Source organism: Schistocerca piceifrons, chromosome 3 (genome assembly GCF_021461385.2).
Source record: "Schistocerca piceifrons isolate TAMUIC-IGC-003096 chromosome 3, iqSchPice1.1, whole genome shotgun sequence".
Classification (NCBI taxonomy): domain Eukaryota; kingdom Metazoa; phylum Arthropoda; class Insecta; order Orthoptera; family Acrididae; genus Schistocerca; species Schistocerca piceifrons.
The window spans coordinates 503,130,965-503,145,864 of NC_060140.1; the positions used below are offsets into that span (position 1 = coordinate 503,130,965).

At 43.8% G+C, this 14,900-nt stretch overlaps 1 protein-coding gene across 1 annotated transcript in view; it reads left to right on the forward strand.

The window, feature by feature from the left end:
- The window catches only part of LOC124788540 (1-phosphatidylinositol 3-phosphate 5-kinase), a 407,657-nt gene that overhangs the window by 50,382 nt on the left and 342,375 nt on the right, over positions 1 to 14,900 (forward strand). The window contains exon 4 of the mRNA XM_047255810.1: positions 2,738 to 2,927. Coding sequence (XP_047111766.1) covers positions 2,738 to 2,927 — 190 coding nt within the window. The remainder of the gene's footprint in view (positions 1 to 2,737; positions 2,928 to 14,900) is intronic.

A 14,900-nucleotide genomic window follows, 5' to 3' on the forward strand; every position in this document is an offset into this window, starting at 1 on the left:
CCTCATAGTGCCTATCAGTTCTACTATAATAGTGTGCCAAATGAGAATAAGAAGAGAAATTTATTTCGTGAATTGTCAGTGGTATTTAAAATATAAATTTTAACCTTTGGAATTAAATCTATAGATAATGTGGAAATTAATAACTGTAGATATTCCCTTACAGGATATTCTGATGTCTAACTCTTAATCATTATGTATACATTGATGAGCCAAAACATTATGACCAACTGCTTAGTGGCATGGTAGTCCACCTTTGAAATGCAATACAGCAGCAATTCCATGTGTGATAGATTTGGAAAGTCCTTGGTAGATTTGGCATGAATTGTCTGTGCCCAGGTTGTGCAATTCCTGCAAATTACAGGCTGGTGGTTTGTGGCCATGGAGCTGTTGCCTGATAGCATCCCATGTGTGTTGCATTGGATTCAGATCAGACAAATTTGATAGCTAAGACATCAACATGAGTTCCCTATCATGTTCTTCAAACCACTGTAGTGTGATTGTGGCCTTGTGACATGGGCGATTACCCAACTGAATCATGCTATAACCGTCATGGAAGACATGGAAGACTCCAGCACTGTACTTTGTCCTCAAAGCTGCTACAGAGCAGGCAGGTTCTCAGTAATGTCCAAGTAGTTCACTGCCATCTTTGTGCCTTTGATTACTATTACAGGTTCCATGGAAGCACAGCTACATGTCCCTGATAGCATAATGTTGCCCCCAGTGGCCCGTGTCCATGATATGATGTGCTTTTTGAGCAGCCGTTTACCTGGATGATAGTGTACCCAGACATGATGACCAACCTTTTGTAACAAGAAATGTGTTTCATCAGACTAGACAACACTTTTTCATTCATCCATGGTTCAGTTTCAATGATCCTGTAGACACTGCAGTAATTGATGAAGTCATTGGGTTGTCTACTGCGAAGCTCCATATTCAACAATGCTGAATGGTGTGCTAAGAAACACTTACGACTACTCCAGCACTGTACTTTGTCCTCAAAGCTGCTACAGAGCAGGCAAGCTTTTGACGTCCACATTCTGTGCTGAGCCATGGACGTCCAACACCTAGTTGCCTAATTGTGGTTTTGCCATTCTTAAACCACTTCCATTAATTCTCATGACAGTGGCATGTGAACAGGTTACCAGCTTTGCTCTTTCCAAATGTTTGTTCTCGGGCACTGCTGACTATGACAGTCTGCCATTTGTCAAAGTAGTTTACGTCAGTGGATTTCCCCATCTACTGCTCGAATTGCCGCTAAAATGATTCCCACCACTGCACCACTTTTCACTTACCATACCACGTCACATGCCTGCTCTACTATCAGATGGCATTCAGTTCTATGGTAGGCAGTGCTCATAATCTCTCTCTCTCTCTCTCTCTGACACAAAACACACACACACACACACACACACACACACACACACACACACACACACACACACACACACACACATAGCAAATTTGGTAGTTCATGTATCTGTTCAAGTATCTGCTTGCCTTTTATTATAGAGGTGTTTGTGAATGTCTATTTTTTCAACTAATCACAACTGTGGAATTGTATAATTAAAACACACTGCTACAATTCTAGTTACTTCATCAGTTTTTCTCATATTTATAATACTCCAGACAAACCATACATGTTATAATATTACTGTCTATTCTGTGGCCTTGGCCAAATATGTATTTTTTATTATGAGCTTATCACATTCTGCTGTAGATCTAATTTTGTGAGAAGCAACAGAAAATTGAATTCAGGTCAACACTCTCCCAACTCACATGCAGTGCCCCTCTGGGTATGTGAATTCGTTGCTGGGCCAGCTAATCTTGTGATCATTAGCAGTCGTGATTGTTGTCCAGTTTGTATATGTTGGTGTATGCCTACAAAAAATGTTTTATTTGAGTTTTAAATGCCAACATGCTATTTCCCCTTCCACAGCAATACCATATGTTGGATCATCTCATCTACTTCACACTGCACAACTGGAAAACATGTCAGGTCAGAAGGCAAACTGATGCTGAACTGTTCTCTGCACCCATCTAAACTATCCACTAGCAGTCCATAAGATTTAGGTTTTTTTTTCTGGGTGCTTCACCTGAGTATTGCTGGGTGAAATTCATTGCTCTTCTCCTGACTGCACCAGGGCTGTATCTGAATTGTGATAGAATGTCTCATCCTTATTTGCCACCATACACAAGGAGACCCCTTTTCATCATGCTTCTCCCCCTTCCCCCACCCCACTCTCCACCACACACACACACACACACACACACACACACACACACACATTCTGATGTGATGCACATTGTAGCTGTTGGTTGGAGAATAAAATGTTTAGTTCTTCTGTGGTAGCTTCAGTAAACTAATTTGTCACTAGAGAAGTGTATTGACTTATCATGAGAAAATGTGGAAAAATTAAGAAACATTGTTAGAGAGGGCATTCCAGAGAAATATTCTTCCATTATGAAATTTTTTTGTCCAATTACATGTAAACATCTACTAACTTAGTCTTCAGAAGGATTGAAATTTACTTGCTAGTAGGGGTAACTGTAACTGTAACATCAGAATACTGACCTAAAACTTTTGGAAACATTTGTAAAAGTGATAATGTGTAAGAGATATCACAGTTGTTATTATTTATAACTGTTCCTACTCTTATAATCACCATTGTTTACTTATGGTTAATTGGATCACACAAGAGTTCTGTATTTTAACTTATGAAAGCATATCTTTTTCCAGGGATTGCAGTCATATAAGGATACTGACCTCAAACAATACTGGATGCCTGATTCAGTCAGTAAGGAATGTTATGACTGTGGTGAAAAATTCACCACTTTTCGTAGAAAACATCATTGCCGTGTTTGTGGACAGATATTTTGTTCTCGGTGTTGCAATCAAGAAATTCCTGGAAAGATAATGGGATGTACCGGTATGCTGATAAGTTCATTATATTTCTAAGAGTGTATAGCTTTATGTCCAATGTAGTGGAACATTTTATGCATTGTTGAGCAACAGTCATACAATATTCTTTGAAGGAACACACTGCCATTTGACTGTTTGTTGTTTATTTAAGTACAACCCAGGTTTCAGCCTTTTATGCCATTTTCAAGTATTTGATTTTATTCTTTAACGTATATAGCTGGACAACATGTTAAGTGTCCTGCAATATATGTTAAAGAAATAAAATCAAATACTTGAAAAGGGCATAAAAGACCAAAACCTGGGTTGTACTTAAATAAACAATAAAATAGTCAAATGGCAGTGTGTTCCTTAAGGGGGAAAAAAAATCCCTTGTGTATGTGTCATTTGAATGAGACTTTGTGATCCATAATAAGGAAAGACAAAAATTTTAACTTTAGTATTGTGTGTTTACTGGTCATTTTCTTATTTGCTTAGCTTGACTTTGTGAAACTTTTTCTTTCATTGTTATTTACAAAATGATTTTTGGGTTGTTTCACATTTACCAAGTGTCCTGCAGTAGTGCTAGCATATAAAATGGCATCTGTTGCGTTACGTTTGAAGTACCTAGAAGCAAAGTGGGCAATCTCCATTTTTTAATTATTTTTTTAGGTTATTTTGTCAGATATGGATACTCCTTGATGGTTTTTAGTAGCATCCATCGGTTTAAAGAAGCAAAAGCAGCTGTAAATGGTTTTATTTACCTGCTGAAAACTGGTGTTAGAAGCAAAGTCTATAATCTCCGTGATCATCTGTTACAGTCTGAGAAGCAAAGCCTGCAATATCCACATTGAGCAGTCAGAGACTGCATTTTCTCCATGTGATTGCCAGCCATTGTTTTTCATTTGTTAAACTGTAGCAAGACATTACGTTGTCATGCATTGTGTTAATAGTGCTTCTGTCGAGACGTTTACAGCAGTAGCTATTATTAGGTTGTAAGATATACTGTAAAATGAATAGCACAGATAAAAGTCTGAAGCAGAAAGGATCCTGAAGCCTCTAAATGCCTCACATTTTCAGTTTTCTCCCTGTTTGAGATACATACTCAAGACATCTACAAACAGCCAGGACAATATACACTACGTGATCAAAAGTAACTGGACACTCCCAAAAAACATATGTTTCTCATATTAGGTGTATTGTGCTGACACCTACTGCCAGGTACTCCATATTAGTGACCTCAGTAGTCATTACACATCATGAGAGAGCAGAATGGAGCATTCTGCAGAACTCACGGACTTTGAACATGATCAGGTGATTGGGTGTCACTTGTGTCACACGTCTGTACTCGAGATTTCCCCACTCCTAAACACCCCTAGGTCTACTATTTCCGATGTGATAGTGAAGTGGAAACATGAAGGGACACATACAGCACAATAGCGTACAGCCAACCTCATCTGTTGACTGACAGGGACCACCAACAGTTGAAGAAGATCATAATTTGTAATAGGCAGACATCTATCCAGACCATCACACAGGAATTGCAAACTGCATCAGGATCCACTGCAAGTACTATGACAGTTAGGTGGGAGGTGAGAAAACTTGGATTTCATGGTTGAGCAGCTGCTCATAAGCCACACATCACGCCGGTAAATGTGAAGCGACGCCTTGCTTGTTCCCTTGATGTAAGGAACGTAAACATTGGAGGATTGAACAGCGGAAAAACATTGTGTAGAGTGACAAATCATGGTACACAATGTGGCGATCCAATGGCAGGGTGTGGGTATGGCAAATGCCTAGTGAACATCATTTGCCAGTGTGTGTAGTGCCAACAGTAAAATTCGGAGGCAATGGTTATGATGTGGTCATGCTTTTCAAGGAGGGGGCTTGCACCCATTGTTGTTTTGTGTGGCACTATCAGTGCACAGGCCTACATTGATATTTTAAGCGTCTTCTTGCTTCACACTGTTGAAGAGAAATTCGGGGATGGCGATTGCATCTCTCAACACGATCGAGCGCCTTTTCATAATTCACGGCGTGTGGCGGAGTGTTTACATGAGAACAACATCCCTGTAATGGACTGGCCTGTTAGGAGTCCTGACCTGAATCCTATAGAACACCTTTGAGATGTTGGATTGCCGACTTCATACCAGGAGTCACCAACCGACTTTGAAACCTCTTCTTAGTGCAGCACTCCATGAAGAATGGGCTGCCATTCCCCAAGAAACCTTCCAGCACCTGATTGAGTGTATGCCTGCAAGACTGGAAGCTGCCATCAAGGCTAAGGGTGGGCCAACACCATATTGAATTTCAGCATTACTGATGGAAGGTGCCACGAATTTGTAAGTCATTTTCAGCCAGGTGTCCGGTATACTTTTGATCACATAGTGTACTTGTAAGAGGTGAGAACTACTACATGTTTGACTTAGGCCACTTTAAATATATAACAAAAAAGGATACCCATATTGCTCAATGCACTCAACCACTGTGCAACAACCTTGTCAATCCTAAGAAATTGGCTGATGTCAAACACTTGCTTGAAATTCATTTTAGTGAGAACTGACATCAGAGTATGAAATTGGATTTTTACAAGCCTCCATCTGATATCCCTAATGAGGCAGACAATAATGACTGTGAGTGTGAAATAATGAGGCTGTCTCCAGAACTGTGTGTGTAGAAAAATTATATTGTGATCTCTAGTAACTTCAACTAATGAAAAATAAAATATGAATATGTGGGAGTATGCTTTATTGATAATATAATAATAATCTTTGTTATCCATATTTAATTTCAGATCTTAAGATACACAACCACAACTCTGCTACAGACCTGGCTGAGGTGCAAAATAAATAAAATCCACATGTGAATAGCAAAAACAGAAATCTCCAAATTAAAACCGTTTTTATATTGCTGCAGCTACTTAAAGGGCAAAATATTATGTAAACCTGTTTTTCTAATGTCTGTCCACATAAAACGTTAGTTACTGCTTGAATTTTTGACCCACGAACACCTATACAGTTGTTTGCTTCTACGGTAAAATTTTCTAATATGAAGATTACTGACTTTGCTTCTGCGCATGCTCGTGCGTGTGGGTGCACGTGTGCGCTTGTGATTTGTGTGTGTGTGTGTGTGTGTGTGTGTGTGTGTGTGTGTGTGGGCGCGCACGCACGCGTAGGGCTGACATGAAACTTGGTTTATCTCCGATTTTGATATAGACGGAGCGGATAACAGGATGAATATCTAAAGCAGAAGACTAATTTGATGGTGCACAGAGTACAAATTGCAAGCACTCTTGCATCCCGTGTATGATGTGCTGTACAATACAGAAAATTCACTTAAAATATTTCGTGGTTTGGAATTTTAGTAGGAACACCCCATTGAAAGTGTATGCATGTAAGAAATTGCATTTGTCTATTTGTGCTAAATATTTTTGCATAAGAGTGAGATTGTAGATGTAACAGATAAAAGAGCCATTAGGGAATATACAAAGACAAAATGTGGTGTGCCACCTCCACATTCTCCCAATCCCCTTTTCTATTGTACCAAGTTTTGTTTGTTTACAAGAGGGTAATTCTCCTTGTAATGGCTGATCTGCTCCTGCTGCTTTGGTAATGAGACAAATCTGATACACACGCCAGAACTCCTGAAGATAGACGTTGACTGTGGATATTGTATCACAGACACAGTCCCTTTGACTGTTTGAAGATCTCATTAAACGTGCCCAAAGATGTAAACAACCATGTGTGAGCACCCATTAGATGGAGGGGGCCCAACAGCTGATCAGTTCCAGTCATTCCACCAGGAAGGAGGTACATGGCTCGTGTTGCCTGTAGTTCAACCAAGCGTAGGAGGTCAGTACTGTCATTCAATCGTGTCTGCATTGGTACTTTGTGGAAGGAAGGGCTCTCAGCACGGGAAGTGTCCAGGCACCTCAGAGTGAACCAAAGCGATGTTGATCGGACATGGAGGAGATACAGAGAGACAGGAACTGTCAATGACATGCCTTGCTCAGGCCGCCCTTCAGGTTGCTGTGGATGACCACTACCGACGGATTATGGCTCAGAGGAACCGTGACAGCAATGCAGCTACAGGACATCGTGTTAAGACTCAAACTGTGCACAATAGGCTGTATGGTGCGCAACTTCACTCCTGACATCCATGGCGAAGTCCATTGTTGCAACCATGACATCGTGCAGCGTGGTACAAGTGGATCCAACAACATGTCAAATGGACTGCTCAGGATTGGCATCACGTTCTCTTTACCAATGAGTCTCACATATGCCTTCAACCAGACAGTTATCGGAGACGTGTTTGGAGGCAACCCATTCAGGCTGAACCCCTTAGACACACTGTCCAGCAAGTGCAGCAAGGTGGAGGCTCCCTCTTGTTTTGGAGTGGTATTATGTGGGGCCGACGTATGTCACTGGTTGTCATGAAAGGCACCGTAATCGCTGTGCGATATTTGAATGAATGCCATCCTCCGACCGATAGTGCAACCATATCGGCAGCTTATTGGCGAGGCATTCGTCTTCATGGATGACAATTCCCGCCCCCATTGTGCACACTTTGTGAATGACTTCCTTCAGGATAATGACATCAATGGACTAGAGTGGCCAGCATGTTCTACAGACATGAACCCTATTGAACATGCCTGGGTTAGATTCAAAAGTGCTGTTTATGGACGATGTGACCCACAAACCACTCTGAGGGATCTATGCTGAATCGCCGTTGAGGAGTGGGACAGTCTAGACCAGCAGTGCTTTGATGAACTTGTGGATAGTATAAGACAATGAATACAGGCATGAATCAATGCAACAGGACGTGATACTGGGTATTAGAGTGTACATCAGTCTTTACCACCCCATGTGGAACTGGGGGTTGGAATAGGTCTGAGGTATTTCTGCCTGTCGTAAGAGGTGACCAAAAGGAGTCTCACACGTTTCGGCCTTTATGTGATGGTCCCCTTTAGGGTTGGAAATCCCATGTTTCAAAATTTTCCCAAAGAGCAGGCCAATTGGGGAAGGATGCCTTACAAGGTGCATCATCATGTCTATCATGCACTGAGACCTATCACATCTTTTGCCGACATAGATCTGAACTTCTGCTCATTCTTCAACTGTTTGGCAAGGTCATCCTCCTGGGTGCATATTTTTCCATCAACTGTGCAGTATCATTTTCTACGCTGACATTGATAATAGACTTGTTTGCTTGGTTGCACCTGATATCCAGCACGGTATCCAGTTAGTTGTGATGGGGCTGCCATGTGCCCTGTTGGTTGTAGACCCCTGACCACACAGGGATCGCTCTGCTGATGCCTGTGCCTTTAATTCCACACATATACCAAGGAGTAGATGCTCGTCACCCTGGGGCATTGGGACTCCTGGCAATGGCCATCCTGCCAGGTGGCCTTTGCTGCAGCTGGGTGGCGCCCAGGCCCCTGGTTTTAGTGGGTGGCATGAGGGCAGATGACATGCGATGAAGCGTGCATCATCTCTTGCTGGTGGTCAAACACCAGCAGTCTCTTAAGCGTTCATGGGCTCATTTCAGTGCACAGAAGTATGACCCCAAATAGTTCCCCTCCCTGGCCACACCATGGGAGGAGCCTCAGGTTAAGAATGACAACAACTCTTATTTGCCCCGGTACCTTGTATGTTCGAGAGCTGATGAGGAATCTTTCATGACAGTGAAGCCTCAGTTTTTTGTTGATCATTTAGAGGACAAGTTTGGGGAGGTGGAGGGCTTGTCCAAAATGAGATCTAGGTCAGTCTGGATCAAAACAGCATCCTCTGCCCAGTCATGGGCATTACTAGCTTGTGAAAAGCTGGGGGATGCTTCTGTAACCATCATGCCCAATAAGAGCTTAAATATAGTCCGGGGTATCATATTTAACAAGGACCTTCTTTTGCAGTCTGATGATGAGCTGAGCGCCAATTTAGTGCTGCGAGGTGTACATTTTGTTTGCCGTGTCCACCAGGGTCTGGGGAATAATCAGATTGCCACTGGTGCCTTCATCTTAGCTACGAGGGTGATACATTACCCGAGAAAGTCAACGTGATGGTCTGCCGCTGTGATGTAAAGCCCTATATCCCTCCCCCAATGTGGTGCTTTAAATGCTGGAAGTTCAGCCATATGTCTTCCCGCTCTACTTCCAGTGTCACATGTCGAGATTGCAGATGCCCATCACATCCCAATACTCTGTGTGCACCGCTTCCTATCTGTGTCAACTGCGGAGAGCACCATTTGCCTTGCATGCCTGACTGCAGTATTCTCCAGAAAAAAAGGAAAGTAATGGAGTACAAGACCCTGGACCAACTGACCTACACTGAGGCTAAGAGGAAATTTGAACGCCTACATCCTGCACAAATGACATCGTCTTATGCTGCTGCTACAACAGTTCTAGCACCATCAACTCCGCCAATCCCAGTCACCTCTCAGAGACAGAAGACTACACCTGCCCCTTTGATGGTGGGGGGCACTTCCCTCCCTATCGCTCCCACACCACCTACCTTGGGAGCACAGCCCTTCCAACTCCACTTCTCAGCCGGACAAGCGTAAGTCTTCGTCAGCTCCTCTCACTAGGAAGGGGTCCCTTGGGTCACTTCCTTCCCAGGTTTCTGCTAGTGGGAAAGAAGACACCCTACCAGCCAGGGAAACTCAAGGAGCAGTGAGAGAAATCCAAAAATAACAACCCCAAGACCACGGGAATTGCAGTGGCACCTACATGACCGCTACCTACAAGTTCTGCATCTGCGGATGAGGTGGAGATTCTGGCTTCCACTGAAGACATAGATCTTGCCGGACACACAGACACAGTGGATATAGACTGCTCAGGCAATAAGTTGGTGGCATCAGGTGACCCTGAGGTGTAAACTGCCTCATTGAATGTTCCATGCCTTTCCAGTCTCATGATGACATCATCCTCCAGTGGAATTTTGGTGGTTTTTTCCACTGCCTGGCTGAGCTACAGCAACTGTCAAGTTTTACACCTGCTTTCTGCATTGCCCTCCAGGAAACCTGGTTCCTGGCAATTCAGACCCCTGCCTTCCAGAAAACCTAGTTCCCGGCAATGCAGACCCTGCCTTCCTTGGCTACAAGGGATATTACAGGAACTATAGCAACTATAATTGAGTGTCAGGTGGAGTTTGTGTTTATGTACTAAACTCAGTCTGTAGTGAAACTGTGCCCCCTTCAAACCCCTCTTGAAGCTGTGGCTGTCAGAATGAGGACGACGCAGGAAATTACTGTCTGCAATGTGTATCTTCCTCCAGATGGTGCAGTACCTCTGAATGTATTAGCTGCACTGAGTGATCAACTCCCTAAACCTTTCCTACTTTTGGGAGACTTTAATGCCTATAACCCATTGTAGGGTGGCAACATGCTTACTGGCCGAGGCAGGGATGTCAAAACTTTACTGTCTCAGTTCGACCTCCGACTCTTAAATATTGGGGCCGCCACACATTTCAGTGTGGCTCATGGTAGTTACTCAGCCATTGATTTATCTAGTTGCATCCCAGGAATTCTCCCATCTATCCACTGGAGAGCACATGATGACCTGTGTGGTAGTGACCACTTCTGCATCTTCCTGTCACTGCCCTGGCAGCAGGCCCATGGATGCCTGTCCAGATGGGCTTTAAACATGGTGGACTGGGAAACTTTCACCTCTGCTGTTACCGTTGAATCTCCCCCACATGGTAACTTCGATGTGATAGTTGAGCAGGTGACGACAACAATTGTTTCTGTGGCAGAAAAGGCAATCCCTCTCTCTATAGGGTGCTCCCAGCGAAAGGCAGTCCCTTGGTGGTCGCCGGAAGTTGCTGAAGCAATTAAGGAGTGTTGGCGAGATCTACAGCGGCATAAGCGGCACCCTTCCCTGGAGCACCTAACAGCCTTTAAACGGCTCCATGCCCGCATTCGTCAACTTTCCAGACGACAGAAGCAGAAGTGTTGGGAGAGATATGCCTCAACCATTGGTTGCCATACATAACCTTACCATGTCTCCAAGTCTGGGCAAAGATCAAATGTGTTTTCGGGTACCAGGCCCCAACAGGTGTTAACATAAATGGTGTTATCTACTGATGCAAACATGATTGCCTATCACTTTGCTGAGCCCTATGCTCGAGCCTGTGCATCAGAGAATTACACGAATTACCCCCCACCCCCCAACAGCCTTCCGCACTGTCAGATGGCAGCTGGAAGAAAAAGTCCTCTCGTTCAGTTCACGCCACAGTGAATCCTATAACACCCCATTTACAGGAGTGGAAGTTTCTCAGTGCCCTTGCACATTGCCCTGACACAGCTCCTGGGCCAGATCAAATCCACAGTCAGATGATTAAACATCTTTCATCTGACTACAAGTGACATCTCCTCGTCATCTTCAACTGCATCTGGTACGATGATGTCTTTCCCTCGCAATGGTGGGAGAGCACCATCATTCTGGTGCTCAAACCAGGTAAAAACCTGCTTGATGTAGATAGCTGTCGGCCCATCAGTGTCACAAACGTTTTTATAAGCTGCTGGAACATATGTTGTGTCGGCGGTTGGGTCGGGTCGGGTCCTGGAGTCACGTAGCACTACTGGCTCCATGTCAGAGCGGCTTCCACCAGGGTTGCTCTACCACTGATAATCTTGTGTCCCTCAAGTCTACCATCCAAACAGCCTTTTCCAGACACAACACCTGGTTGCTGTCTCTTTTGATTTACAAAAAGCGTATGACATGACCTGGCGATATCATATCCTTGCCACATTATGCAAATGGGGTCTCCAAGGCCCGTTCCCGATCTTTATCCAGAATTTCCTGTCACTTCATACTTTCCGTGTCCAAGTTGGTGCCTCCGGTAGTTCCCCCCATATCCAGGAGAATGGGGTCCCATAGGCTCTGTATTGAGTGTATCTCTATTTTTAGTGGCCATTAATGATCTAGCAGCAGCTGTAGGGCCGTCCGTCTCACCTTCTCTGTTTGCAAACCACTTCTGCAATTCAGACTACTCCATCCAGTACTGGTGTTGCTAAGCGGCACTTAAAGGGAGCCATCCACAAGGTGCAGTCGTGGGCTGTAGCCCACGGTTTCCAGTTTTTGGCCACAAAGTCCTGTGTTATGCACTTCTGTCGGCATCGTACCGTTCATCAAGAACCTCAACTTTACCTTAATGACAATCCACTCACTGTAGCGAAGACATATCGGTTCTTAGGACTGGTTTTTGATGCCCGATTGTCTTGGCTTCCTCACCTTCGTCAGCTTAAGCGGAAGTGCTGGCAGCACATCAATGCCCTCTGCTGCCTGAGCAACACCAAATGGGGTGCAGATCGCTCTACGCTGCTGCAGCTCTACAGAGCCCTTGTTCAATCCCTCCTTGACTATGGGAGTCTAGTTTATGGTTCGGCGGCACCCTCAGCGTTGTGTTTACTCAACCCAGTGCACCAGTGTGGCGTTCGCCTAGCGACAGGAACTTTTAGGACGAGTCCAGTGACAAGCGTCTTGGTGGAGGCTGGAGTCCCTCCATTGCAGTTTAGATGTGAACAACTACTGGCCAGTAACATTGCACATGTTCATAGTTCTCCTGCGCATTCAAATTACCATCTCCTTTTCCCACCTACAGCAGTTCATCTCCCGCATTGGTGGCCCAGGTCAGGGCTTCCAATTGCAGTTCATGTCCAATCCCTTCTTTCCAAACTGGAGTCCTTGCCTTTACCACCTATACTTGAGGTCCATGCAGGTATACCTCCATGGTGTACACCTAGGCCGCAACTTTGCCTGGACCTTTCACATGGCCCTGAGGACTCAGTTAACCCTGCGGCTCCCCGCTGCCACTTCCTGTCGATTCTTGATATGTACTGAGGCTATGAAGTGGTGTACACTGACGGCTCGATGGCTGATGATCACATCGGCTTTGCATATGTCCATGGAGGACATATTTAACAGCATTCCTTGCCCAATGGCTGCTGGGGGAGTCGTTTCTTTTGTGTACCAACTCCTTGAGCAGCCTACAAGCTGTCAACCAGTGCTACTCTTGTCATCCTTTGGTAGCGACCATCCAGGAGTCCATCTATGCCATGGAATGGTCCAGTTGTTCAGTGGTGTTTGTCTGGACCCCAGGTTACGTTGGCATCCCAGGCAACAAACTTGCCAACAGGCTGGCCAAACAGGCTACACGGAAACCGCTTATGGAGATTGGCTTCTCTGCAACTGACCCGCGTTCAATACTACACCACAAGGTTTTGCGGCTTTGGGAGATGGAATGGCATAACCTCAGTACACACAACAAACTGCGTGCCATTAAGGAGACTACGAATGTGTGGAAGACCTCCATGCAGGCCTCTCGCAGTGACTCTGTGGTTCTCTGTCGGCTCCGCATTGGCCATGCTTGGATGGCACAAGACTACCTCTTGTGCCGTGATGACTCACCTCAGTGTCGGTGTGGCACCCGGCTGACAGTGGCCCATATCTTGGTCAGCTGTCCTTCTTTGGCTGCCCTGCGATGGACTCTTCAGTTACCGGACTTGTTGCCATTAATTTTAGCTGATAATGCCTCACCAGCTAATTTAGTTTTACGTTTTATACATTACGGTGGGTTTTATTATGCTATATCAGTTTTAGCGTATGTCCTTTGTCCCTTTGTGTTTTCCACTCTAATGCTTTTAGGCTGGATGTTTTAATGTGTTGAAGAGTGGGCTGGCTTTTCCTTTTATTCTCGTGGTTTGCCAGCCACAGTCTCCTGCTCATTTGTTTTTATCCCCTGTACCTGTTTCTTGCTTCTCTCTGTATTTTTCTTTTCCTGTTTTGTCCATAGTAGTGTTGGTTGTCCTTCTGTCATTCTTCTTGTTCTTCATTTCTCCTATTATCGTGCTGTATGTCTCCTTTCTTTACTTCTTTCCTTTTAACCAACCAACCAACCTACCAGTCTTTACCACCACCTCTGAAGGTCTCGCTATATGGTGGTACAACATGCAATGTGTCGTTTTCATGAGCAATAAAAAGGGCAGAATGATGTTTATGGTGATCTCTATTTCAATTTTTTGTACAGGTTCCAGAACTCTTGGAACCGAGGTGATGCAAATTTTTTTTTTTTGATGTGTGTATTTTGTGTCCCCATACCTAATTACCAAATTATCGGGAATGAAATTTTAATATGTCTACAGAGTGGTTGGCTCAACATATTTGTAGGTAATAAGCCAGCTGAATGAATCTGGTATCTCTGTTTACAATTTCAGTATACATGCTATCCTTCCCTATATGCCCAATTACAAGTTAATTACAAATTGCGTGTATGTGTTTATGTGAATGAGGATGGATGCACATGCACATGTGCAAGCTTTTATTTTGCCTTTCTTTCCACTTGTTCAAAACAATTTGTTTAGCTACTTTCATATCAGTTTTAAAACTTCAATGTTAATTATCCAATTAATGAGTAGTAGACTATCACCACCATTACCCCAGTGTAATCAATCAAAGATATATTTTGGGTGTCCAGCCAGGTTGACAATTTCATTTTTCAGACTGGAGTTCAAAGTAATGCAATAAAACTGCTTGAAGTGGTCAATGAAGATTACTAGGCCACTAATCAAGGTACTGTGTAGGAAAACAAAATCTTGCACCTGGCTCAAGACTTGGAAAATGTATCTAGTAATTTTGTTAATAGTAATTCTCACAACAGTGGCATTACTTATATAATTCTTTGAAAATGTATCTAGCAATTTTGTTAATGGCAATTGTCAGAAGTAGCATTACTTATGTAATTCTTAAAGACAATGCTTTAAAAGGGCCATGCACCATGACAGTCTCCATGTATTTTACCATTTAGACCAAGCGGGTCTGATTCACATTCTTATCTAAGCTCACAGGCCACCTCGTCACATGACATGAAAGCAGTACTCCCAGCACATTTACTCAAAACTACAGCATCTGAGATGTTAATCTTTACATGGTAACACACCAAATGAATGGCACCCATTTCCTGACATGTCACATCAACAAATTATGGCTGAGAAAAAATGTGTTTTTCTGGGC